Source organism: Phyllobates terribilis, unplaced genomic scaffold (assembly GCF_046119375.1).
Source record: "Phyllobates terribilis strain yellow unplaced genomic scaffold, ASM4611937v1 Scaffold_4__5_contigs__length_816908805, whole genome shotgun sequence".
NCBI classification, from domain to species: Eukaryota; Metazoa; Chordata; class Amphibia; order Anura; family Dendrobatidae; genus Phyllobates; species Phyllobates terribilis.
Window position 1 is genome coordinate 730935071 of NW_027362764.1, and position 25963 is coordinate 730961033.

At 38.8% G+C, this 25963-nt stretch overlaps 1 protein-coding gene across 7 annotated transcripts in view; it reads right to left on the bottom strand.

The window, feature by feature from the left end:
* Positions 1–25963, bottom strand: part of CSMD3 (CUB and Sushi multiple domains 3) — a 2085767-nt gene that overhangs the window by 978416 nt on the left and 1081388 nt on the right. For all 7 annotated transcript variants that reach the window (XM_073679791.1, XM_073679790.1, XM_073679789.1 and 4 more), the window contains 2 exons: positions 16467–16649; positions 12892–13218 (listed from right to left, as the gene is read on the bottom strand). In XM_073679791.1, the coding sequence (XP_073535892.1) occupies positions 12892–13218; positions 16467–16649 (510 nt within the window). The remainder of the gene's footprint in view (positions 1–12891; positions 13219–16466; positions 16650–25963) is intronic.

The following is a 25963-nucleotide window of genomic DNA, read 5'->3' on the forward strand; positions in this document are numbered from 1 at the left end:
AGAAACAGGAAGTCTCCTTTCTCTGCATGAGTCATGAGTCAGTGCATAAGTCCCTTGCAGGGGGAGGAGCTGATCAGCTGGGTCAGGAATTTAAGAGGGCAATGACTCATCTAGGGAAAAGAAAATAATGAACTGGGTAGAAGGGCAAAATGAGCAAATATTAGCAATTGTAAGTACACAGTGCTATATAATATGGTGATTGCAATACAGTAAAAGGATAAAAACTTTGATGTTGGTGTTTCTTTAAATGTAAGGAATGACTGTATATATGGGTGCTAGGACATGCTATCATTAATAGTCAGGAAGAAATATATTACTTTACTGCTGTAGCTTAAATATGTGGGTTTGTATTACTAGTTGACATAGTGAAATAACTTTTGATAGTATTTTGCAAATAAAAGGGGCATGTCACAAATTTTTAAGCAAACAAATGAGGCAGTAAAAACCATCTTGTTTTAACCTTTTTAAAAGAGTTATAGATAGTTTCAAACCAAATAGCCATGCTGATTAATTACATTTTAATAGACATATAGGGACATGAATGTCCGTGCAAATAAAGTTCATCATACTCAAGTATTTCATCCACACGAAGTGATCTATGGGGTGTGTGCATTCTTTTATCCTTAGTTTGATGAGGTATTGGAAAATAATATCAGAAAATATGTATCTAAAAAAATCGATGAAACACAAAGCCACGTCTGAAGGAGAATAACTGCCTGGGTGGTAATGTCAAAGAATTCCTATGGAAGCCAAGAGGAGTCATACAATAGATAGAGATAGGGCATATTGAAGTTGAAATTCTTACAAAGATGTCGCCAGATGTTGCTATTTTATGTCTTCAAATTACCCTCATAAGTCTTCTATACCGAATGGCTTTGAAATGGAAACTGTAGCGTCGGCGTCCCTGCCTCCTGCTAGGCAGGGACGCTGTTCCCCTCACCACTCCGCTCCGAGCCCGGCGTCTTCCTCCCGCTCTGCTGGCAGCGCGCGCTGCTTCCCGGCCACGGTGCTTAGGGCGCGCACTCCCCCTCTCTTAAAGGGGCCGCGCGCGCCGTCCTAAGGAGTCCTCGGCCAATAGCCGGAGGACTTCACCATATATAAGGCACCTCCTCCAAAATGGAGGTGCCCGAGCAATGTTGTTGCAAAGCCTTCACTCTGCTTCAGCCCTCAGGTCCCGTTACCAGTTACCTGCCAGTCACCTGCCAGATTCCTGCTTGATACCTGCCTGATATCCGCTTTCCTGCTTGCAAGCCTGCGGTCCGACGGTCTGCCTTCCGACACCTGTCAGTCTGTCTATGGACCAGCCTGCCCACTCACCTGGGAGCGCTCACCTGCTACCTGCCTGCTAGCCTACCTGGAGGCTCTGCCGTCACTTGCCGTGACCACCTGCCTGTCCAGAGACTCTTGCCCGCTCACCTGGGAGCGTCCACCTGCTACCTGTCTGCTAGTCTACCTGGAGGCTCTGCCGTCACTTGCCGTGACCACCTGCCTGTCCAGAGACTATTGCCCGCTCACCTGGGAGCATCCACCTGCTACCTGTCTGCTAGTCTACCTGGAGGTTCTGCCGTCACTTGCCGTGACCACCTGCCTGTCCAGAGACTCTCACCCGCTCACCTGGGAGCGCTCTCCAGCCACCTGCCTGCTGTCCTTCTACCCAGAGACTGTCCCTGTCACTTGCCGTGACTACCTGCCCTTCTACCCTTACAATAATCACGAGAGCGAATCATCCTCCAAATCCCCGTTTTTTGTAGTCTTCGGTCAGCATCCTCGGATCCCATTTCCCGTCTCCACCTCGATGGACAATCCGGCTGCGGAATCTCTCATTAGCGAATTCTCCTCCATTTGGGAGAGTACGTGGGCCTCCCCATAATGACCTGCAGCTATGACATCTAGTGGATTATCATACCTTTTACAGTCAAAATTTGAGCTCTTTGGCATTAACCCAACTCGCCGTGTTTAGAGGAAGAGAAATGCTGCCTATGACCCAAAGAACAGCGTCCCCACTGTCAATGATCAATGGGGTCCTCTCTCTCCCTGACCCCATGAGAGCAATGGCAAAAAGAAAAAGTGACCAAAACAACAGCCAAAAAGGATGAGTGCAGCGAAATGATCTGTGGTCACCACCTGCAGAACCACTCCTTTAAAGGGGGTATCTTGCTAATTGCCTATCATTTCTACCAGTTGTCTGTTCCATTTGCACAACAGCAGGAGAAATTGATTCACAAGCAGTGTTGCTTCATACGTGGACAGGTAGATTTCACAGGAGTGTTATTGACTTGGAGTTACATTGTGTTGTTTAAGTGTTCCCTTTATTTGCTTGAGCAGTGTATATGTATATACACACATATACAGTGAAGGAAATAATTATTTGATCCCTTGCTGTTTTTGTAAGTTTGCCCACTGACAAAGACATGAACTGTCTATAATTTTAAGGGTAGGTTAATTTTAACATTGAGAGATTGAATATCCCCAAAAAAATCAAGAAAATCACATTGAATAAATTAGATAAATGTATTTGCATTTTGCAGTGAGAAATAAGTATTTTATCCCCTGCAAACAATTATGAGTTCTGGCTCCTACAGACCAGTTAGACGCTCCTAATCAACTCTTTACTTGCATTAAAGACAGCTGTATTACATAATCACCGGTATAAAAGACTCCTGTCCACAGACTCAATTAATCAGTCAGACTCTAACCTCTACAACATGGGCAAGACCAAAGAGCTTTCTAAGGATGTCAGGTACAAGATCATAGACCTGCACAAAGCTGGAATGAGAGACAAAACCATAAGTAAGGCGTTGGCTTAGAAGGAGACAATTGTTGGTGCAATAGTAAGAAAATGGAAGAAATACAAAATGACTGTCAATCAACATCGATCTGGGGCACCATGCAAAATCTCACTTCGTGGGGTATCCTTGATCATGAGGAAGGTGAGAGATTAGCCTAAAACTACACAGTGGGAACTTGTTAATGATCTCAAGGCAGCTGGGACCACAGTCACCAAGAAAATCATTGGTATCACATTATGCCTTAAAGGTTTAAAATCCTGCAGTTCCTTCCAGGGCCCCTCTGCTCAAGAAGGCACATGCGCAGGCCCGTCTGAAGTTTGCCAATGAACACCTGGATGATTCTGTGAGTTATTGGGAGAAGGTGCTGTGGTCAGATGAGACAAAAATTGAGCTCTTTGGCATTAACTCAACTCGCCGTGTTTAGAGGAAGAGATATGCTGCCTATGACCCAAAGAACAACGTCCCCACTGTCAAGCATGGAGGTGGAAACATTATGTTTTGGGGGTGTTTCTCTGCTAAGGGCACAAGACTACTTCACCGCATCAATGTAAGAATGGATGGAGCCATGTACCGTAAAATCCTGAGAGACAACCTCCTTCCCTCCACCAGGACATTAAAAATTGGTCATGGCTGGGTCTTCCAGCAAGACATTGACCCAAAACATACAGCCAAGGCAACAAAGGAGTGGCTCAAAAAGAAGCACATTAAGGTCATGGAGTGGCCTAGCCAATTTCTGGACCTTAATCCCGTAGAAAACTTATGGAGGGAGGCGAAGCTCTGAGTTGCCAAACAAAAGTCTCAAAATCTTAATGATTTAGAGATTATCTGCTTAGAGGAGTGGACCAAAATTCCTCCTGACATGTGCGCAATCCTCATCATCAACTACAAAAAAGATCAGACTGCTGTGCTTGCCAATAAGGGTTTTGCCACCAAGTATTAAGTGTTGTTTGCCAGAGGGATCAAATACTTATTTCTCACGGCAAAATGCAAATAAATTTATCTAATTTATACAATGAGATTTTCTTGATTTTTTGGGGGGATATTCTATCTCTCAATGTCAAAATTAACCTACCCTTAAAATTATAGACTGTTCATGTCTTTGTCAGTGGGCAAACTTACAAAAACAGCAAGGGATCAAATAATTATTTCCTTCACTGTATATGAGAGCAAAAAATGGCTGCTGAAAAAAGACTTCAACATAATGAAGGAAGGACGCAAAATAAGGTAATGAAGTATTACAAAAAATAATAACTTTATAATGCCTGAAGGATAAGACCTCATAAACATGTATAAATACATCAGGGGGCAGTACAGAGATCTCTCCCATGACCTGTTTATACCAAGGATGGTGACAAAGACGAGGGGGCACACTATGCGTTTGGAGGAAAGGAGGTTCCTGCACCAGCATAGAAGGGGATTCTTTACGGTCAGAGCCGTGAGACTCTGGAACTCTCTGGGAGAGGAAGTGGTGATGTCCAACTCACTTAATGAGTTCAAGAGAGGCCTGGACGCCTTTCTTGAGAACAATAAAATTACATCTTATGCTTAGTTAATTAATCCAGGAATTTAATCTGACTGCCAGATTGGCGTCGGGAAGTGAATTTTTCGTCAATGATGTAAATTGGCCCATACCGCATGGTTTTTTGTTGCCTTCCCCTGGATCAACGCTGCGGAATAGCTGCAGTGCACAAGAAATAGGCTGAACTGGATGGACGCTTGTCTTTTTTCGGCCTTATAAACTATGTAACTATGTATGATAACTACAGAGAATAAAAAAAAATTATTTCTCCTTAAATGCATTGCACAGGTTTATGAAGGCTCAGGTCCATTCGACGTAAGACAGAAGCACAATGTATGAAAGATATAGGAGTAAAATTTATTATACATATATATTAGAAAATTTTATATTTTCCTTATTCTACAATCAATTTAATAAGTTAACAAAAAAAAATAAATAGGCAACCCCTTTGAACACTGATTTCTGTCGTTAAATTAAATTTTTAGAATTGATATTTACACCAATCGTAGCCTAAATTCTTTATCATGTCTTTTGTATTTTCGCTTGAACACCTTCCACTGTAAAAGTCTTTAATACAAAATTATCAGTGTATGAAAGTCTCCAATAAAGTCTCAAATGCCTTGAGGAACATTTTTTAACTTCTGTCATGGCAAACTCGATTTGTCGTGAAATAAGCAAAGCTTTCTGTGTGTCAGATCGAGTTTAAGTCAATTCAGGCAGTGCTAGTAACAACTCGCATATGGATAGTGCAGCTGTTTTCTTTTCCATTGGATCTTGATTATTTAATCTTTTTTTTTCCTAGGAAGACACGTTGCAATAAGTCTTCATAATACGACATTAGACAGAGAAATTGTTTCACCAGGAGTAGTGGAATAGCCTTTTCACTTATGTAACTTTCTATATGTTTATTGCCAGTGAATATAGTAGTAAATATAAGAAGGTATTCATGATCGACTGCCCACGGGGGAGTGGTGAATCCCTGGTGGGCTTCGTGGAGAAGAGGGCCACCATTCTTCAAAATGAGTGCCTCTTAGCATGGTATGCTTACTGTAGTCATTTCAGACCAAGGTAGCATTTCATTATTCATTTAACTCCTGCCCGACATTGAGATTTTTCATTTTTATGCTTTCATTTTTTCCTTTCATCCCTCCAAGAGCCATAACTTTTTTATTTCCCATCCATATAGCCATATGAGGGCTTGTTTTTTGAGGACATGTTGTACTTTTAAATAACACCATCCATTTTATCATATATAATGGAAAACAGGAAAAAAAAATACAATTGATGAAAAACTGTGAGAAAAGAACAATTCCACAATTATTTTTGGGGTTTTGGCTTTATGATATGCATTATACAGTAAAATTGACCCGGCAATGAGAAGCTGGATCAGGGCAGATGTTGGCTGTGCTATACAGCCAGAACCTGTCTCTAAAGACTAATTGAGACTTCAATATTTAATGTATGAATTCTGTGTGTTTCACAGCTAGAACTTGCATTTATTACAGTCTATGGAGCAGTTCATATTTCCGTGTATTTTTGTCTCCAAAACACAGAGACATGTCCGATTTTGACTCGAATCACGAATAAAACTCTGGAATGCATGTCTATGAGTTGAAAAATTAAAATCAAACAAAATTTGGTTATTTTCATTTGCTGTTTAATTTTCATGCTTGTTTTATAGGAGAAGCTTGAGAAAACTTCTCAGACTTAAAAAATACCGATGGGAAAAAACTTAACCAAATACAGATGAAAATCAGTTTGTTATTTTTGCATAAAAGAAAATGCAATGGTTTGCGTAAGGCCTAACAGCAGTGATTTCATCTACATATAGCTCTGATTGCCGCTGTTAACCACTTAAACACCATTGCTGATCTCTTCATAGGAGATCCTCATCATAGGAAACTGGGATTTTCACTGTATACTACAATACCAGGGTATTACAGTATATAGTACAAGCACTCAAATGATAAAAGGTTTGTGTATTCTATGGGGAATAACAAATACAATGAAATAGTAAAAAAAGCGTTAAATATAAATTTAAGAATTTAAATCACCCACATTTTCGCTAGTTACATTTTTTTTTAAAAAATAAGCTTTTTTGAAATTGTTGTTTCTGCAAAAGTGGGATCTATAAAAATGAAAAATTAGTTTAAACGTAATTTTAACAAATCAAAAGACTGTATCTATATAGTAAACAAAAGACTGTATCTATACTAAAATGATAAACTACTGCTCAGTATGCAAAAAATAATCATGCAATTAAGACAGGTTCATTAATGGAAAAATAAATGTGTTCTGGGTGTAAGAAAGTGGCAGCTCAAACAATTTTTTATTTTTTTTTTTTACAAATTTCAAAGTTTTTTTAAGCCACCAAAATAGTAATAATAACATATTACACATTTGATCTAATCATAATTCTACTGATCACGAGAGTTAGGCTGCCAGATAATTTTTAGTGCACAAGTAGTAAAGTAAAACAATATCCAAAAATGAAGAAGGATTTTTTTTCCCATTTCACCTCGCTTGGAAACATTTTCAGTAATTTATAAGATGACGTAAATAGTGTAATTCAAAGTTGCAACTAATCATCTCACAAAAACAAGCTTTTACTGGCTTTGTGGACAGAAAAATAAAAAAATGATGGGTTTTGAAGAAAAGGAAGGAAATAACGAAATATTAAAAAAAAAAATTGGCTGTGCTTTTAAGGAGTTTATTTTAAGAGGTCACGCTGCCATGGATTTTCCAAGTACACAAGCTTCATTAAGTTGAAATGATCTATTTATTTTTACTCACAGTTTGCATTGTTAAGTATGGTAACAAATCTACCTTAAGTGTTCACAATAGCAACTGACACACAGGCAATAAGCTAAGTTATCCAGCTTTACTGTTTAGACTGAGTAGGAGTAAGTAGAGTAATCTCATCATCATCAGAGGGTCAGGATTTTACATTACTACTCTACTGTACTTCTGGAGGCATATACAGGGAAGAAAACTTCATAAATACAGCTAAGACTTTGTATGCATTACCCTGCCACACCTTGGTGACTGTACAAGCAAGCTTTACTTTATTTTTCTGGATACTTAAAGGAGACCAGTCACGTGAAAAAAATGTTATATACCTGCAGGTATAGGGTTAATCTGTAGGTGCAGGTAAACAGAATTAAAAGACTGTTTGCATTACAGAAAGCAAGGCTACTGGGAGAAAATGCACTTAAATCCTCCCTGTAGCCATGGGCTTTCTGTTTTAGGAGTGTGCACGGAGCGATTACAATCATCGATGACTTTACAATGAGTGAAAGCTGTTATCAGTCCCCAACACTTTGGTTCACAGCTTGTTCCGCAGTGTGGATATGCAGATCGAGCTGAGTGCTGAGGAGTAATCACAGCCGCCATTCACAGTACTGTGAGTCGTGACTGTAGCTGCTCCATGCATGCTTCTGTGACTGAAAGCTGGCGGTTCCTGGGAAGGTATAAATTAATTTCCACCTGGTAGCTGCACTTTCAGTAAAGCAGCCAGGCAGCATTTTAAAGGCAACCTGTCAAGTAAAATAACTCTATTAATCTTTAAATATGAGGTTAATCTGCAGGATATTAGAGTTCTGACACTGTGGGGCATCGGTACTGAGGACTCTGCTGCTAGATGGAAATTAACTTTATTCCCTCTGGCAGCATTCGACTTACAGTCATAGAGTGGGACGGCATGGCTTCAGTCATCGATCTTTGTATAGAGAGCGACGACTGTAACTGTGCCCTGGCATTGACTGACAGCCAGCCCTAATGCGAAGTCTGCTGTCAGTCAATGCCAGAGGCGCAGTTAAAGCCACTGCTCTCCATACACAGAACACTGACTGAAACTGTGCCGACCCACCCCTATGACAGAAAGCAAAGTGGTGCCGGGGTGTATAAAGTTAATTTTCTCCCGTCAGCAGGCCTCTAGGTGTGGGAACCTTACAGTGTCAGAACGCTAGTTACCTGCAGATTAACCCCATATCGGCAGGTTAATAGCATTATTTTACATTACAAGTTCCCTTTAACTCTCTTAACCTGCAGATTAACCTTATATCTGCATGTAAATAGCACATGACAGGTTCCCTTTAAATAACTTGCTCACACTGTTCTAACATTATTGGAAAGTTTGCACATGTTGCAGAAATAACCCCATTTGGATGTATGAAACAGATTTGCAGATGCCATAAAACACATTCCATACTGTACTGTCTATCCAGACATGGGGAAGTATTTAAGCTCCTCTAATACTGGCAAAACCGTAATTTAAATTAAAAAAATAGACACACATTTTTATTCCTTCTACACCAGCAGTCAAAGTAAATGTACAATACATTCATTTTAAGATTTTTGCCTACTGCTAAGTATCTGGAAAAAAAGAGGTCCATGCAATGAAATAAAAGAGACAGTTGCCTTAGGGGTAATCTGGCTTAGACTTTGCAAGTCCACCACTGAATAAACTAGTTTATTTTTTGCTTCTGCTTATCAGCAGGAGAAATGTGCTTTCAATGAGAAATCTACACATGAATTTAGTCATTTCTTGTATTTTCCGCTTCTCCACATCAGCAGGAAAAAAATGGACTGAAGGCTACACCTAAATGTAATAAGAAAGGAAGGGTTGTTAAAAAAACAAAGTTTGGAGATAGGAGAGAACTATAATAGGTACAAAACCTTACGTACACAGAATCTAACAAAATATACTGGGATATAAAAAGAGCTGCAAATATTAATCATATGTATAGTTTAAGGAGGCTGTCAGACACATAGTGGATGGGAGATAAACCTGGAGTAATGCTTTAGAACATATAGGACTAAAAGGGGTTAATCAGCCATGACAGGTTGATTGTTAGAGCAGCTGAAGAGTTGAGTTAGACAGCTGATCACTATATCTCCACCCCTGGGTGTGGTTCACTTTGTAAAAGGAGACCTGTTTGTCTTACAGATTGCTGTGGGTATCGAGGTGTGCAGATCTCCTGAATTGAGTGCCTTTGTTAAAGTACTAAGAAGCTGGACTCTAAGCCGGGTGGGCAATCCAGCATTATTTTATGGACTTTTTTGCTTTATGTTACTTTTTGCCAGACAAAGGCTGGACTTAAGTTTTCCCGTGATGTAGTTTATGTGGACTGAAATAAACCAGCCGGACGTTAAATAGAAATGGTTCCTGTGACACCTCAAATTGCTCCCAAGTGAGTAACATTGTTACAATAGATACACAAAGTGATCAAGTGATCTTATGGATAGATACTTAATATCTCCCTATTGAACAAAATAACAAAACATAACAAATGCGTTCACAGTGCTTTTGGTACAATAACATGCAATGGTTGAAAGTCTCTAGTGTTTGTACTGAGGCTGCAGCCTTATACAGACTTGGAAAAACATGGCTGCATTCTTCCAGAAGCAGTGCCATACCTGTCCACAGGTTGTATTTAGTATTGCAGCTCTGCTCTCATCACTTTATTTGAGGAAAGTTACAATACCAGACAAAACCTATTGACAGATGTGGCACTGTTTCTGGAAGAAGGCATGTATTTTTTTATAATCCCCTTTCCTGGGACTGTGTTCCATCTTTGGTCTTGCCAGTTCATCTGCACAATCCAATATGATACTGTGCTGCCTTCAGGAGTTATATAAACCCGCCACCTGAGTATCCAGTAGCTGGTATTTCTACTTCTATACTATAACATTCCAGCAAACACAGCTACATCTACCACCGCTGATACAACTTCTATTTCAGTCAACATTGTTACAAACTGCTATATCAGCCACTACTGCTCAAACTCAGCTATTCCAGTCATTGCTGTTCCAGCTCTGCAAAATCAGTCAATTTTGCTCCAGCTCAACTGCATCATTTATCACTTTTATAGCTCTGATACATCTATTAATGCAGCTCCAGCTGTGCTACAACATTCATAGCTGTTACAGCTCTGTCATTTCTGACACAGCTCTGTTGCATCTGTCATTGCTGTTCCAGCTCTGCAACACTAGTTCAGCATCTCTCAATAGTATCACTTCACCCAAACATCCTGCAGCATCAACACCACATGTTGCTCAAGAACTGTTCTTACTGATCAGGGTTTTTGAAACTCCACCTCAATGGGTGAAACAGTTTTTTCTCTCCTGGAAAACCCCTTTGAGGAGATCTACAAGACTGACAAGACATGGCATCAATACACATAGAGAATGTGTTACTCTAGTGCTCTTGTATCAGCTCCTTTCATCAGACCAGACTGAAGGACTGAATAGTAATACAAAAGATGATAAAAGGCTTAAATAACTAATAATCAAATATGTATTATTATTATTATTATTATTATTAATAAACTTTCATATGGGTTAAAAAGATTAATGATTGATATTATATAAATACTACATTGATAGGATTTTTGACTATTTTTATTCCCTTCTATACCAGGGATTGTTATGTGCATATACCATATACCTTTTTTTTTACCAATATTTCATCAGCATGAAAGGATAGGACATCATTGTAAGTCATGCATGGTAAGTGAACTTCAGCTGAATTAGAATATTTAGCTTTGTAAAAGAAAACCCCTACTGGCAAAACATCAGTTTTGTGTACCAAGCTGGCGTGACATATGTCACAGTCAATTTAATGTTAATACTACACAATTACACTTTGAGAACTTATTAGTGACAGCATAATCCAATGGTGTCACTTTGAAAAGACACTAAAATTATATTGGTATTAATTGCATGATTCTGGCCTTGGCAGAAGCAATTACTTGTTTAGTTACGGCAATAAGAACAGACATAATCTTTAAATAGTAAATTCTAGCATCAGTTTAATCAAAACTTCAACGTACTGACTCACTTAAAGGTATTTTTTTTTATTTTACCTGGGTACATAATTGATGTAGACAAATTCTATCATTGTCATTCTAAAAATTCACTTTTGTGAAAATTAGATAAAGCATTAGCCACTTCACGCTCCTAATTCCTGTAAGGCAGCTGGCCACAGCAGGAATTCTCCCCCACCTCTCTACCTGCAATAACAAATGATAGTTTCTAAGACTCCTCCGCCATTTTTGCAGACATAATTTGAAGGAATCATCAAGAAAATTAACAATGGTGTTCCCTGCAAATACTGGTGTTCTATAAAAATGCAGATAATCCTACAGTGTGACAAACATTGTGATTAAACTTATTCTATTTACCGCAACACAATAGTAGAATCGCATGGCAGTATAGAGATAAAAAATACAATGTACTATGAAAGCCACAGCTTGGTCTTCATCTCAGTACCATCTTGGTAGGTGCTGGGGTCTTCTGATCCCCAAATGTTATTTCAACCCATTGGCTCCCTGCAATTTCAGCGCAGAGGAGATGTTAGGTGCTTGGAATAGGCCTCAATGCTGCTGTCAGAGATTTACCATGACGTTTAAAGGTTTAAAAGTACTGCTCAAAGCTCTGATAGCTTATACTAAAGGTAGATGTGGGCTGTGTAACACAGCCAGAATATGCAGATTATTGTGCTGCTCAGCTCCTGCACGCAACATGCGCCATACATGTACAATGGATGTCAGCAAGGAGATATTACAATAGTGGTCTAAAAGCAAAGGAAAAATACATCAAGAAATAGAGTACTGCTGCTAACATCAACAGAGAAAGTGTTATAATACTATGAGACAATGGCAATCTACCGCTTAAATCAGATGTGATATAAAAGTGGTAAAAGATCTAAACAATACATACTCACGGTAATTTCCTATATGCAATTAAGGTCTCTTTATATTACCATTTGGAGAAGGACATCATGGTTGAAAGAATATAAGGAACATGGCGAAGAGGAAGACCAGCAACTCGATGGCTTGATACAATCAAGATAATGGCAAAGAAGACCCTGTTGGACCTATCTAGGTTTGCACAAGCTCTTTCTTCCTACAGATCATTCATGCATCATGTAGCCATGGCTCGAGATTGAGCCGAAGGCCTTTAAAAAAAAAATATTACCATTATAGTCACATCCAACGATAAATCAGATAATTGCTACCAAAAGAGTGACTACTTCAACTCATGATCAAAACAAAGGACAATTAATTCTGGGGAATCATTGTTCATATGATACCCAGGAGAAAAAATATATCCACTAAAAAAAAATAAGAGTCTTGACAATAGATCTTTAGATAACATCTGTGTGACAGCGTGGCAAGTCAGGGATGTTCATGGGCGGAGGCGATTTTTTGGCGCGAACAAGCCGGAACCCCGAACACAAACACGAATTTGAAATGCTGAACAAATTCGCTCAACACTAATCACAACTACTGGGTGGCCACATATAGACACGTATACCTTGAATTACTACCAACAGCATTTTGATATTGCAAAATTGATATTTTTTCAAACATGGCGATCTTTCATTATTCATCTTTGTAAATGTCAAACAAAGAGGAACGGTAAAGAGAGCCACTTAGTCATTATGGATGAGCGAATATGGCGAAATTAAAATTTGCCAGTTTGCTTTTAGCATTAACATAGAAAAATGATTGCAATCATGTTACTCTCATGCTGTACCTGTTATAAAAGTCACACGAAGCAAAGTGTAATCTCACTTACTGCTATACGTAATATTGAATCCTCGTCCAGACATAGAATGATCTGCTTGGAATTCCAACCGTAGTATGTGATTGTTACTAGTAAGATGAGAAGGGACTTCAGCACCAGTGAATGTTCCTAAAATCGGAGAGTCTAAAGAGTCGCCATCTTTAATAGCCAAGAAATCAAACTGTGATTCCAAGTCAAAATCATTAAACGACAAATGTATCCGGCTTCCTGGATCCGAAATAATGGTCCAGATGCAGTTTAAATTGTTTCCGTAACCTTCTGGGTAGTCAGGAGAGAGGACCGTTCCCATCGGTGCAGTAAAATTTGACAGGCATGGAACTGTAAAAATGAAATACAATAAATTAGCGAGAGGACAGGTTTTACCAAGCTCTCCACTTTACTTTTAAAAATTTACATAACCTGCAGTTTGTTACCTTTGATTGCCTACGTGCAGATATAATCCCTGGGCGTTGTCCAAATGAGCATTACAATTGTCAGCTGTAATTGGTTTTTCTCTATCTAAAACCTCTCCATTAAAAATGATTCGGGTTACATATAAGTCCAATGTAAAATCTTTCTCAACGTAACAGAAAACAGGATTATGGGTTTGTTCAAATTAAGAAAAAAAGAACAAGACTTGGAAGTGAAAAACTTTAGCTTAATTATACAAATCTTCATTAACTTGCTGAATGTCTTTACTCAAGTCTAAACAACAGATGGTGTAAAATTTCTCAGTGTAAAATATTAGGATTAACTTTGTGTACTACGGGGACAACCAACTTATTTTAATTCGAAGGCTGTAACAGAAAGGTAGCGTTTAAAATAAGTTCTTTAGTTGGCAAAAATGTAGTATCCATATATTTGCACATTTGGCATCACAATTAAAGTGAGGAAAACACAAAAAAACAAGATCAGTTTATCTATTAATTTATTTACTCTCTTATATAGCGCAATTTGTTCCATAGTGATTTACAGACATTATCGGTACTGTCCCCATTGGGGCTCACAATCTAGATTCCCTATCAGTATGTCTTTGGATTGTGGGAGGAAACTGGAGAAAACCCCCACAAACACAGGAGAACATATAAACTTCCTGCAGATGTTGTCCTTGGTGGGATTTGAACAGAGGACCCCAGCTCTGCAAGGCTGCAGTGATAACCACTGAGCCACCGTGCTGCCCTATCTATCTATCTATCTACCTCATATCTATCTATCTTTGAGTATTTAAATTTAAATCTATATGCTTACCTATCATCTATCAATAATCTATCTAGCTAGCTATTAGAGATGAGCAGATTGATGCACGGAGGATTGAGTTTGAATCAAATTTCCTGAAATTCGCAGTTCCATGCAATTTTGAACATTTTGAGATTTGATTCACTTTTCACAAAATAAATAAAAAGATAAATTGTCCGGACTCTATTTCTCACAGTGTTAAAGAATAGCTGTGTGTGCTACTGTCATTTGGCTTCCACATAGTACCCTACACCTGTAACATCTGGTGGATAATTATATTTTGTACACTGGGGGGGGCAGTCAAAGATCAGCATTTCCAGTGGCGCACAATTTGACACAGGACTGGCAGTTTTGTCATTTGTCAGAGTCATTTTCCATCTCTACTTTGGTAAGTGGAATAAACATATGATATCATATTAACACTTTTCTTTTTTTAAGATTCGGACAAATTTATTTTCCGCAAATCGATTTTTTTGGGAAAATTTGTCAAAGCTGACAAAATCGAATTTCAAATGATCTGCTCACCTCTACTATCTACATTTCTGTTATCCTTCCATTTCAAATTTATCGCTTCATGACAACTTTTAGTGCCTACTTTTTGAGAGATCATTCATTAACCAACATATTTTTATTTTTTCAGGCAGTGCCCATCCGTGACTCTTCAACATCCCTTCACGCTTCTCTCACGCCTCCTAAATATGAATTTGGACTCTGGGGCTCCATCTATTGAAGAACCAACCCAGTTTCAAACTGAAGAAATCTTCCAGAATAGCTGCATGCCTTGGGGATTGTAAGTATGTCTCTACATTAGTAAGGCATATTGTACATGCAGCTGCTCATTAATTTAAAACTATGGGATTGCTGGCTTATAAATATATTCTTTATTGTGAATTATTATACAGGTTTTAATTAGAGCTAAGCTGGATTCTGTATCTTCCAGAGTTCATTTGAAGCCTCGTTAGGCACAATAAGAGGTGAGACAATAAAGTTAGGGTCTATCTAATGAGGTCACCTTGTTGTTGGTGGATGGTTATTTATTTTTTGATCAGAAATGTTAACTGATTACCTTATGTTATTTAAATGGAAAGCAATAGTAGAATTCGTGTGTTCATAAATCGAAGTGTGTCATTGCATAGTTTTTGCATATATTGCCCTTTAATTGGCAAGTATGAACTCTCTTTCATCAAGCCATGTGGCTTGTAAGAGGGATGGGGCAATTGCTTTACTGTTAGCATCTACTATATCTTTCAGCCATTCTGCTTGCCATTAGTCACCTTTAGATGTTGGTTAGGAGCTTACAAAATTCTGTTTAGTGATGATGTGCAACATGTTAGTGGTAATATTTGTGACTTTATAACTTAATTTGGTGAGCAATGAGAAAACAGATGCCTGTCAAACATAATTTAATTTCTGGCACTTGACACCGCACTAGACAGAAGAAGAGGTTGTGCCAGGCCAAAGAACACCACAGGACCAGAGCTGGTCTGGCAGTGGGACATGTGAGGTCTGAGTGAGCATTTTTTAAATTGGTACTTTGTATTACCTATGTTTATTTAACTCAAAGTTATGAGGAGACCTCAATGCATTATAATGCCAATTTTTATTTGCATGAAATAAATAGAATTTTTGAGTCTAATTTCAGCGAATTTCGGCAAACTTGCTTATACTTAGTTCCTTACTATTATACAGTTAGACTGCATTTTTTTCCCTTTATTTTTTTTTTTTTTAAAAAGATAGGATGTTTTTGGTGAGAGATTGTTTTTAAAAAGGACCTTTATACTAATGAAAATTTGCCAGCTTTTTCTGTTGATTTCTTCCTGCTGCTTCTTTGAGTATTAATTTTTCAACTTCTTTTTTTATAAATTTACCATTTGGTTCCAGAGATATGGGCCTATTTATTTAGTACTAATTTGTATGGCATTTACTAAGGGGGCACAGATCCTCTGGGGAAGTGTCTTCAGAATGCTCTGCATAATTACCCTGCGATTAATATTTCACTTACAAAGACCATAAAAAGAAGCTCTAAATAAAAGCGTCCCATATCTCTGGGACTGTATGGTTGCTGAAAAGAAAACAATACAAAAAATGGAATACATAGTCGAGCAGCAGGAATAAAATAAATGCAAAAAAAGTGTCCACATTTGACCTGATAGCTGGTCTTTTTAGACCTGGTTAAAATAGCAAAGTTTTTAGTACATCTTTTAAAACATTTGTGAGCTAAACCCTGCATTAGATTCATAAAAATCTGTTTTGTCTCCACTTCTATGTAACATTTAGTAATGATAAAATAGTAATAATTAATAAAATAAAAAAATTACATATTCAGGATATCTTAAAGAAAACATACTTACAGATACATATTGGTATATTTGCAGACCACTGATTATTTTCTTTGCAGGATATCGATTTTTGTCCTATCAATTCAAATCCAAACTGACATTCAAATCTTAAGACATCTCCATTCGAAAAGCCATCTCCTTCTCGAATACCATATAATGGTGTCCCAGGGTCACCACAGCTTTCCTTTTCAATTTCTATAACAATAAAAAAAGTAAGAATATATCAGATAGGAGCCTATTTCATATTTTATAAAATAAACCAAAAACTTCAGTAGCGATCTTGTATTAACCAAAATAACAAAGCGTATGCCAGGTGTACCACAATCCAGTTTGAGACAGTTCTTGATAAAGGTACCTAATGGGATGGGTCATCAATAGTTTGCTTATTGTTCATGTAAACTTTTTATGTTAAAAATGTTATTTAAGATTTATTTTTGAAAGTGCACGTTGCTATCTGTGCAAAAATACCCCAAAATGTTACTACTTTCTCTTTGACCACTTAGCGTCATTAGGTTGACACTTCCTGTTCTGTAGATATCACTTCTCATTATCATCACATTATCATCACAGGCAGCATCACAATAAAAGTAGAAAGTTATTATAAGTTTGCACATTAGTTTATATCAGCCAAAGTAGACAATTGATTCTAAACTAATCAAATTTGTTTAAGTTTTTTCAAAATTAACAGATTCTAGAGAATCCAACTTTTTGGAAGCTTGATTTGTGTGGCGAGCCTTCTGCCATTTTGCTGCATTCATATGGGCAATGAAGGGGTCAAGTCAAGAACATAGATCAGGTTGGCTGAATGAGATGTCTTAGATCAGGGATGTCAAACTCAAACACACAGAGGGCCAAAATGAAAAACTTGGACAAAGTTGTGGGCCAACCAGTATACACTATAATGGGCCCCACATAGTCCTCCATACAGAATAATGGGCTCTGCATAGTCCTCCATACAGTATAATGGGCCCCACATAGTCCTCCATACAGAATATTGGGCCCCACATAGTCCTCCATACAGTATAATGGGCCCCACATAGTCCTCCATACAGTATAATGGGCCCCACATAGTCCTCCATACAGTATAATGGGCCCCACATAGTCCTCCATACAGAATAATGGGCCCACGTAGTCCTCCATACAGTATAATAGGCCCCACATAGTCCTCCATACAGAATAATGGGCCCCACATAGTCCTCCATACAGTATAATAGGCTCCACATAGTCCTCCATACAGTATAATGGGCCCCACATAGTCCTCCATACAGTATAATGGGCCCCATATAGTCCTCCATACAGTATAATGGGCCCCACATAGTCCTCCATACAGTATAATGGGCCCCACATAGTCCTCCATACAGTATAATGGGCCCCACATAGTCCTCCATACAGTATAATGGGCCCCACATAGTCCTCCATACAGAATAATGGGACCCACATAGTGCTCCATACAGAATAATTGGCCCCACATAGTGCTCCATACAGAATAATGGCCCCACATAGTCCTCCATACAGTATAATAGGCTCCACATAGTCCTCCATACAGAATAATGGGCCCACATAGTGCTCCATACAGTATAATAGGCCCCACATAGTGTCACGCTGTCTCTGTGTACTGGAGGTAGGGGGCCTAAGCTGACCCTAAGCTGGGGCCCTGACTAATCCCTCTACCTGGAGGTACTGTTAAAGGTACAGAGGTCCAGGCCGCCAGCGTAACCCCTACCTCCTGAGGATCCCTGCACCTAAGTATTCTAGTCCTGAGAAGGACCCCTGATCACAACAAAAGGGGACAGGTAATAATATGCCCACACTCAGTACTTAGACGAACGAGACAGTACAAGGGTAAAACCAAAACCACCTTGCATACAAAAACTACACAACTACAACAGAGGGAACACCAACGGGAAAGGAGATAAATGATAAAGTGAGGAAGGGAAAAAAACACTCCAAATGCACTTAGCTCTGAAACTCCAAATACCACGATCCGCTTTGTTAGTCTGCATGAAATGCTTTCACCGACACTTCCCTAACAGACCGGCAGGCATTTGAAGGAGTCCCACTACAGCAGCATTGATTGCAGCTGGGCGAGGCTGGACCTCGTCTAGCACAGAGAGAGAGAGAGTTAACTCCCTCACTGCCGAAAAACACAAAGCACCAAAAACTCAGCTGCGAGAAGTCAGGCTGTGTAATCGTGACGATCTTCGTGGCGACACACCCGTGACACATAGTCCTCCATGCAGAATAATGGCCCCACATAGTCCTCCATACAGTATAATAGGCTCCACATAGTCCTCCATACAGTATAATGGACCCCACATAGTCCTCCATACAGTATAATAGGCTCCACATAGTCCTCCATACAGTATAATGGCCCCACATAGTCCTCCACAAAAGTATAATGGGCTGTAAAGATGAGCCGCCTAAAGATGGGTCTCACTTCCTTTTAGAGAAAATGTTGATTGGACTGATAAGATCTACTTTCATACTTTTTTCCCATGGACCATGGCCTTTAAATCATTTATATATACAGCTGGGTCTCCTCAGTGAGAGTCACTATCCCAAAACTAAGTTATTAAGAAAACATCCTTTTTTTCACATATGGAATATTATTTTACGATTCTACTATGCACCTTAATGCAATTCATTTACTGTAAGGTTATAAACGATTTTTATGTAAATTTCACTTTTTATCGCCACATTTAGTTTCAAAACAAATTAAAAGTTACGAAAGTAGCAAAAAAAAGTGATTTTAAACTGTCAAATCCTACAGATGTTCTATTCAAAATTGATAACCTGCTTGGCCTCTTATTCCTGCATCCAGCCAGTAGTAGGCTCCCAGGGCTGTAACATAGGGTTGTTATGAATGGGAATTGCCTTTTTATTTGTTGTATATTATACCCACGAGTCACCTAATATGCTATTCATTCTGAGTGCAAGCAGTGTAATAAAACACAATTAGTTCCAAGAGTTATAAAACTAAATCAACAGTCTAAGCAAGTATTCTTTTACTGCATGTGCCATATGTCTGGTAGGTTACTTACATAAGTGACACATTTTTGCTGAGGCTTAAAGATTAAATGCAGGAGAATGGCGTTAATGTATTGCTCTGTGGGTAAGATGACCCAAAGGTCAGTAATAAAAGACTAATAGAATCATAGCAGGTGAGATGATAATTGTAGGTAAGCAATAATAAGCGAGTGCATAATGTGAGTGATGAATAGTACAAGAACTCAAGAATTAAGTTTTGTTTCAGAAAATATCTTATTTACACAGAAATTTATATAAAAGGCAATAAAATTAGTTTTTTAAATTTTTGTTTTCATTTTATTGCTGAGTTCGTAATGTGCAAAAATATACAATAGTATTGGGGTTAGTTACTATATTTTGCTGCCTTCTTGCATAAAACAGGTTCTAAACACTGCTGTAACAACTATAGATCCATTCACCATATCTTGTGTACTGATCTACCTACTATGAGAAAGGGGGAGCAGTCAGCACAGTGTGTACTGTGCCTCTACCAGACTCAATTCTAGAAGTGCAGGAGCTGGAGGCTCTTGGGCATAGTTCACACATATTTTTGGTTCCATTGCTATTTGTGAAAAAATGGACAGCAATCAGGCCTATGTTATTCAGCAGGGAAGTGCAAATGGCCAATTTTTTTTTATGGACCAGATCTGTGTTTGAAAAAAAAACTCAGGATGAATTACTTTCTTCCATGTGTCGTATGAGACTCGCCTATTCAACTCTATGGGTACTTTAAAAAAATCGGATCCCATGTAGCATCCATTTTTTACAAATACGTTGAGATTCTTTAGCATACAAAAATGTGGTCTCGTAATTTTTTAATAACTGCATATAGTTAAAAATGGATTGCATACAAATGACGAATCAGAAAAAAATAGTCCAGAGTTTTCAGGATGAAACGCAGACAATTTTTTAAACTAATAAAGAAATAAGTATGCCAAGGAATCTGTCAGCCGGTTTTTGGCATGAAATCTAACAGCAGCGTCATGTAGAGACAGAGACCCTGACTCCAGTGAAGTATCAACCCAGTTTACTGGGTGCAGCAGTTATGATAGAATCACAGTTTTCTCTGATGCAGATCTAGCAGTACTCTGAATGCTGAGCTATGTATAACCCCGCCCACACTTCTGATTGGTGCTTTCTGTGTACACTTTGTTGTGGATTAGGAGGCATGAGTCAACCTGTCATGTAGTGATATTGTCCTGCTGATGAAACACTGATTGTACTGAAAACACAGCCCAGAAAGTGACACATCGCTGGAATCAGAGTCTCTGCCCCTACATTATGGTGCTCTCAGATTACATAGCAAAAACCTGATCATTGATTCCCTTTAATGCTGGCCTCTTTGTTTGCAGTGTGTGAAGAATAAATAAATGCTGTTATTAAGGTATTTTTACTGCAATATTTCACACATCAATCAATTAACTGTCAACCTAAGTGAATATAGCAGCTACAGCACTTCCCTATACATCACTTGAAACTTTGGATCAGTATTTAGAGACTGAGATTACCACTTCCATTTTCAAACTGTTTTGGCACTCAAAGTAGTACACCACAATCAGATTAGGCCTTTTCTATTCCTATGTGGAATAAGCTGTGCGCTCTGACCTCCTATCCCTGCACTGTACGATCATGAAATGGTGCTCCTTGGCCGGCCCCCATATATTATTCTGGCTTTGATAGTCCTTCCTCTATTGACTGCACTAGAACATGTGATGTGATAGCTGCAGGGCATTAAGGGGAAGCCTGCTAGGCCATGTCTGATGTGATAATTACGCTCTCTGAGTCTTCAGCAGTGTGTAAAATGGCAGAATGCATTTTTTTTGTACAAATCCTCATGAATTGAATTGAAGAATGTTCGAATTGGCAAATTGGCAGGGAAATTAGAATCAATGTCAATCCTTCCTGGATCAATTTGCTCATCCCTACTCCTATCCAAATCAAAGTATGGAGTGGACACTGTGTATGTCTTCTGAACAACTGTACACATGTACATGTCATTGTTCTGAGCAAGGTATGTAATTAGGTTATGAACGTGATTGTCAAAAATAGGCTTCTTACATCCATAGTTTTTTCTGGAACACTTCTACAAGGACCTCAAGTTAATGATAGCAGTAACGTAAGTCTCTATTGGTGTTGAGAAGTGCTACCTTTACCGTATGTATGTTGAGTTTATTTTTATAGTGAATAGAGATGAGAGAATCATTTGAGTTCACTACCATTTTCAAACTTTGCTGAAAAATTTGACTTGCAGCTCATCGATTCATTGCAGATTGCAAGTAGGGCAATGCCACCATTTGTCCGGAAAATATGTTTGTAACACATTTAGGTCTAATAGATCTCTACTAAGCATTTCTTCAAACTCTTTATTTTAAATACAGTCTTAGGTTGCATTCACACATCTATGTGAGCATTACCATCTGGGTTTAGAGAAACTAATTAATTTTTTCCTCTTGTCTCATCCTTGCTGCTTCAGTTTTTTTATCTTTACATCTGTTTTCTTTTTTCATTGAAACAAACTGAATTTTTTTTCATCCATTGACTCTTAACAATGTATCAATTAGGTTGAGTTCAAATGAGTGTTTGCAAAATCTTCCATTTTAAGTACTGAAAAAACGGATGATTTTTCATCCATATGCAGTCTGTGTGTCCATTTTTTTACATCTATTGAACACCCATTTTTACATGAACAATTTAATAAATAACAAAGGTCAAGTACAGTTTCTTATCTTCATAATTGTAACATATCCATGAAAATCACATGACATACCACTAGTAACCTGTATGTGATCCGTTTTTACACAATCATTGACTTATAATGGGTGCAACGGATCCAGAATACAAAATAGCGAATGATGCGATTTTTTTAACATGCAATCCATATGTCCATTTGTGAAAAAAGTTCAATGTTCATGTGAACTAATCACATTGAACTACATTAATAAGTTTGTTGTTAATATGTTATCAGTTTTGCATACAGACCGCACGCGAACGTTTAATACGTTCGTCTCAATAAGCCCTTCAAAATAGAAGAAACTTGGATGGAACTTTGAAGAACACGGATTGTCTTCAGTGGGTCATCTGTCTTACATGCCAAATCTGATCCACCAAATGGATGAGAATAGGACATGCTCCGAGTCACACGGCCTGGAGACACTGATCAATTTTTAAAATTGATGTGTATATGGATCAATGAAACTGTATTGGTCAGTGTGGCATACAAGAAAAAAAAAGGACAGCACTAGGAAGAGATGTGTAAATGTAGCCTTAGTAACATCCAAGTGACCTCACAAATATGGCTAGGAATAAACAGATGGAAGCTTTTTTTCTAGTGATCGCCTGTCACACACACTATCTGTAATGTTTATTCAGTGTTTAAAAGCTTATCACTATTGCTAAGCTGTCAGCTGTCACTATGCAGATTCACTACAAAACAGGTGCTACCTTCCCTGCCTCTGCTTTTATACAGGCTATTATAGTCCATCCTGATTGACTGAGCAACATTATATGACTTCATAGCTGCAAGATATTATGAGGAAGACTGTGCAGTCCCTCTGAAAGTCACGTGAGCAAAGTTCTTAAAATTCAACACAAAATAATTTGCATCAAATTAGTTCAATCTTATGGACTATTTTCACATACAGATAAACTGAATACACCAGAAATCAAGCCTAAATTTGTGATAACAATTTGCATCAACTTTATTATGTGCTTTAGATGCTTGTTCTGACATACTTGAGAAGTTAATTTTCTCCATTATTGTTATGCACTTTGCAGAAGGACCCAGCAAGATTTTCCCCAAATCAGCAAAGGTGCAGTCACAGACGCACTTATCACAAGCTGCACAGCTAGGCGAGCCCTTGAGGGCTGGGAATACTATTCACCCAGCTCCTAGTAAGTGAAAGGGGGACTTTGGCAGAGCCCATCTCAGGCCCACTGTTGCCGGACAGCTGATGACGAAGCTGGTGCCTAGTCAAGAACTAGGTGAGTACCCTTGAAAGAACCACAGGAAGTGAAACCAAAAGAGAAAATGAGAACACCCCTGAAAAGATAGCAACACTAATGCTAGCACCACTCATCATCATAGGCATATAGGAACTGAAATAAACAGCAAAGGACTGAGCAGGGAGCAGGATTATATAGCCCACCTAAAGATCAAATGTTGAATACCTCCAAATCATTCCAAGACAGCCACTCCTTGCTAGCTTGAACTGCAGAATGAACAACCTCTCACCACTGCATAGTGCCAGACAAAACAGTATCATGCATTGCCTGGCAACCAGAGAAATGACATCGCAGAGAAATGACAAAGCATCCCATGTCCTCACACATCCTACAATACCAGAATGTGATTATTCCAATATTATGGAGCGTCTCCGTGCACGTGTAGTAGCTCCACTTCCTGGGTCAGGACAATGGTGGCGCCTGCTACCAGAGTAACATAGCACTGGAGCTGCTCCATTCCCAGGTGGGAGCACAAAACCACGATTCCTAACAATTATGCTGTCTTATTTCTCTTTTATCACTTTTCTGAAAAAGTGAATACACAGGAAATTGGCCAACAGCAATTGTCCATCAGATATACTATAAATTATGCCACAAACTGAAGCACATTATGGTGGAATTCTACACCATATCATAGGTTACATAGATTTCAATTTGTGTCACCTGTACACCCAAATTATATGCCTAATCACTCAGAATTAATGTCCTTATGTTTAAAAATTGGGCGTAAAACCCCAGTCTGAGTCAATTTCTTCCTAAATTATTGTTGAAGGAAAATTTGTAAAAAGTCAGAAACATGGTGTAAGAAGGTGGCTCTTTTTAGAGATTGTGAAAATAATCCAAGGAGTAGGAGACATTTATGATGTGCTAACTGAAATTTTTCTTTATTCAGTAATTTCTGCATTAAATTACACCAATACCATATATTAGTATTAGTCACATTTACACAAGTTTGTTTAGTGCAGGTATATTAAAAAAATCTCCTTAAATTGGAGAAACCTAGCCAAGTTAAATCTGCTGAATTTTGGTGATGCGGATTGTCAGTTTGAGGATAAAGAATTATCTCTGGATTTATACTAAAAGCTACATTAGAAAATGTACTTCAGCTGAGCCAGGTAGTAAGAGATTTTAATGTACAGAAATACCTTGTCTTACAAGAGTCAGATGATTTCTTTTAATGATAAAATTATTTTGTCTGATCTTTTTTCTCCTGAGGCGCACTGTTCTTATGCCTCCCGGCGTCTTGCTTGCCTGGAGCGGTATGCTCCTAAGGATTAACAGTTTGGACCACCAGTATAGTCGCACTGCTGGTCCAAACTGAGTCCTCTTCTGGCTGATAGTGGAAGCTATGTGCAGGGGCACTGAGGCTGGTTGGATCTAGCCAGCTTCAGAGCAGCACATAAAGGCTCTAAAGCATACGTTCCCAACTCTGGCCCGTGGGCCAAATCTGGCCCGCAGGGTGATTATATTTGGCCATCGACACCAAAACCACCACCCCTATTTGAGGCCATTATTCTGTATGGCGGACTTTGTAGGGCCCGTTATTCTGCATGGAGGACTTTGTGAGGCCCATTATACTGTATGGAAAGCTATGTGAAGCCCATTATACTGTATAGAAAGCTATGTGGGGTCATTATACAGTATAGAAAGCTTTGTGGGGCCCATTATACAGTATGAAGGTCTATGTGGGGCCCATTATTCTAAATGAAGGACTATGTCGGGACATTATACTGTATGGAGGACTATGTGGGGTCCATTATACTGTATGGAGGACTATGTGGGGCCTATTATTGTGTATGGGGGACTATGTGGGGACCATTATTCTGTATGGAGGACTATATGGGGCCGATTATTCTGTATGGAGGATTGTGTGGGGTCCATTATTCTGTATGGAAGACTATGTGGGGTCCATTATACTGTATACTGGTTGGTCCGCGACTTTGTCCAAGTTTTTCATTTTGGCGCTCTGTGTGCTTGAGTTTGACATCCCGGCTTTGAAGCATAGAGCCTGAAAGTGTCGCATGTCTCTTGCCTAAGTAATTGCCCACTCTAAGACTGCGGGGTGGGTGGTAATCAGGGCAATGAGCTGTACATATCTTCCATTTTTGAGATAGGAAAGGATTTTTAATAAGAAGTACTGTAAAATGCAAAGTTTATTGTTTTTACAGGCACTTTGCAATTTTACAAATTTAATGAGACAACATTTTTAAGCCAGGGGCATATCACCAATAGCGGCAGACCACTATGGAGCCTATGTGTTGAGAGGGCTTAGGACTGGGTAGCTCTACCCCATCTCCAATGGGCATTTTGATTCTAAGGCCATGTACTCACAGAGTTTTTGTGGTGTTTTTACGGCCTTGAAAACGCTGCTAAAACGCTTGTAAAACTGTCTGCCATGCAAAGCAATGTGAATTCGGATGTGCTGTGCACATGATGCGCTAATTAGCGTGCCAAATTCACATTGCGTTGCAAAACGCAGC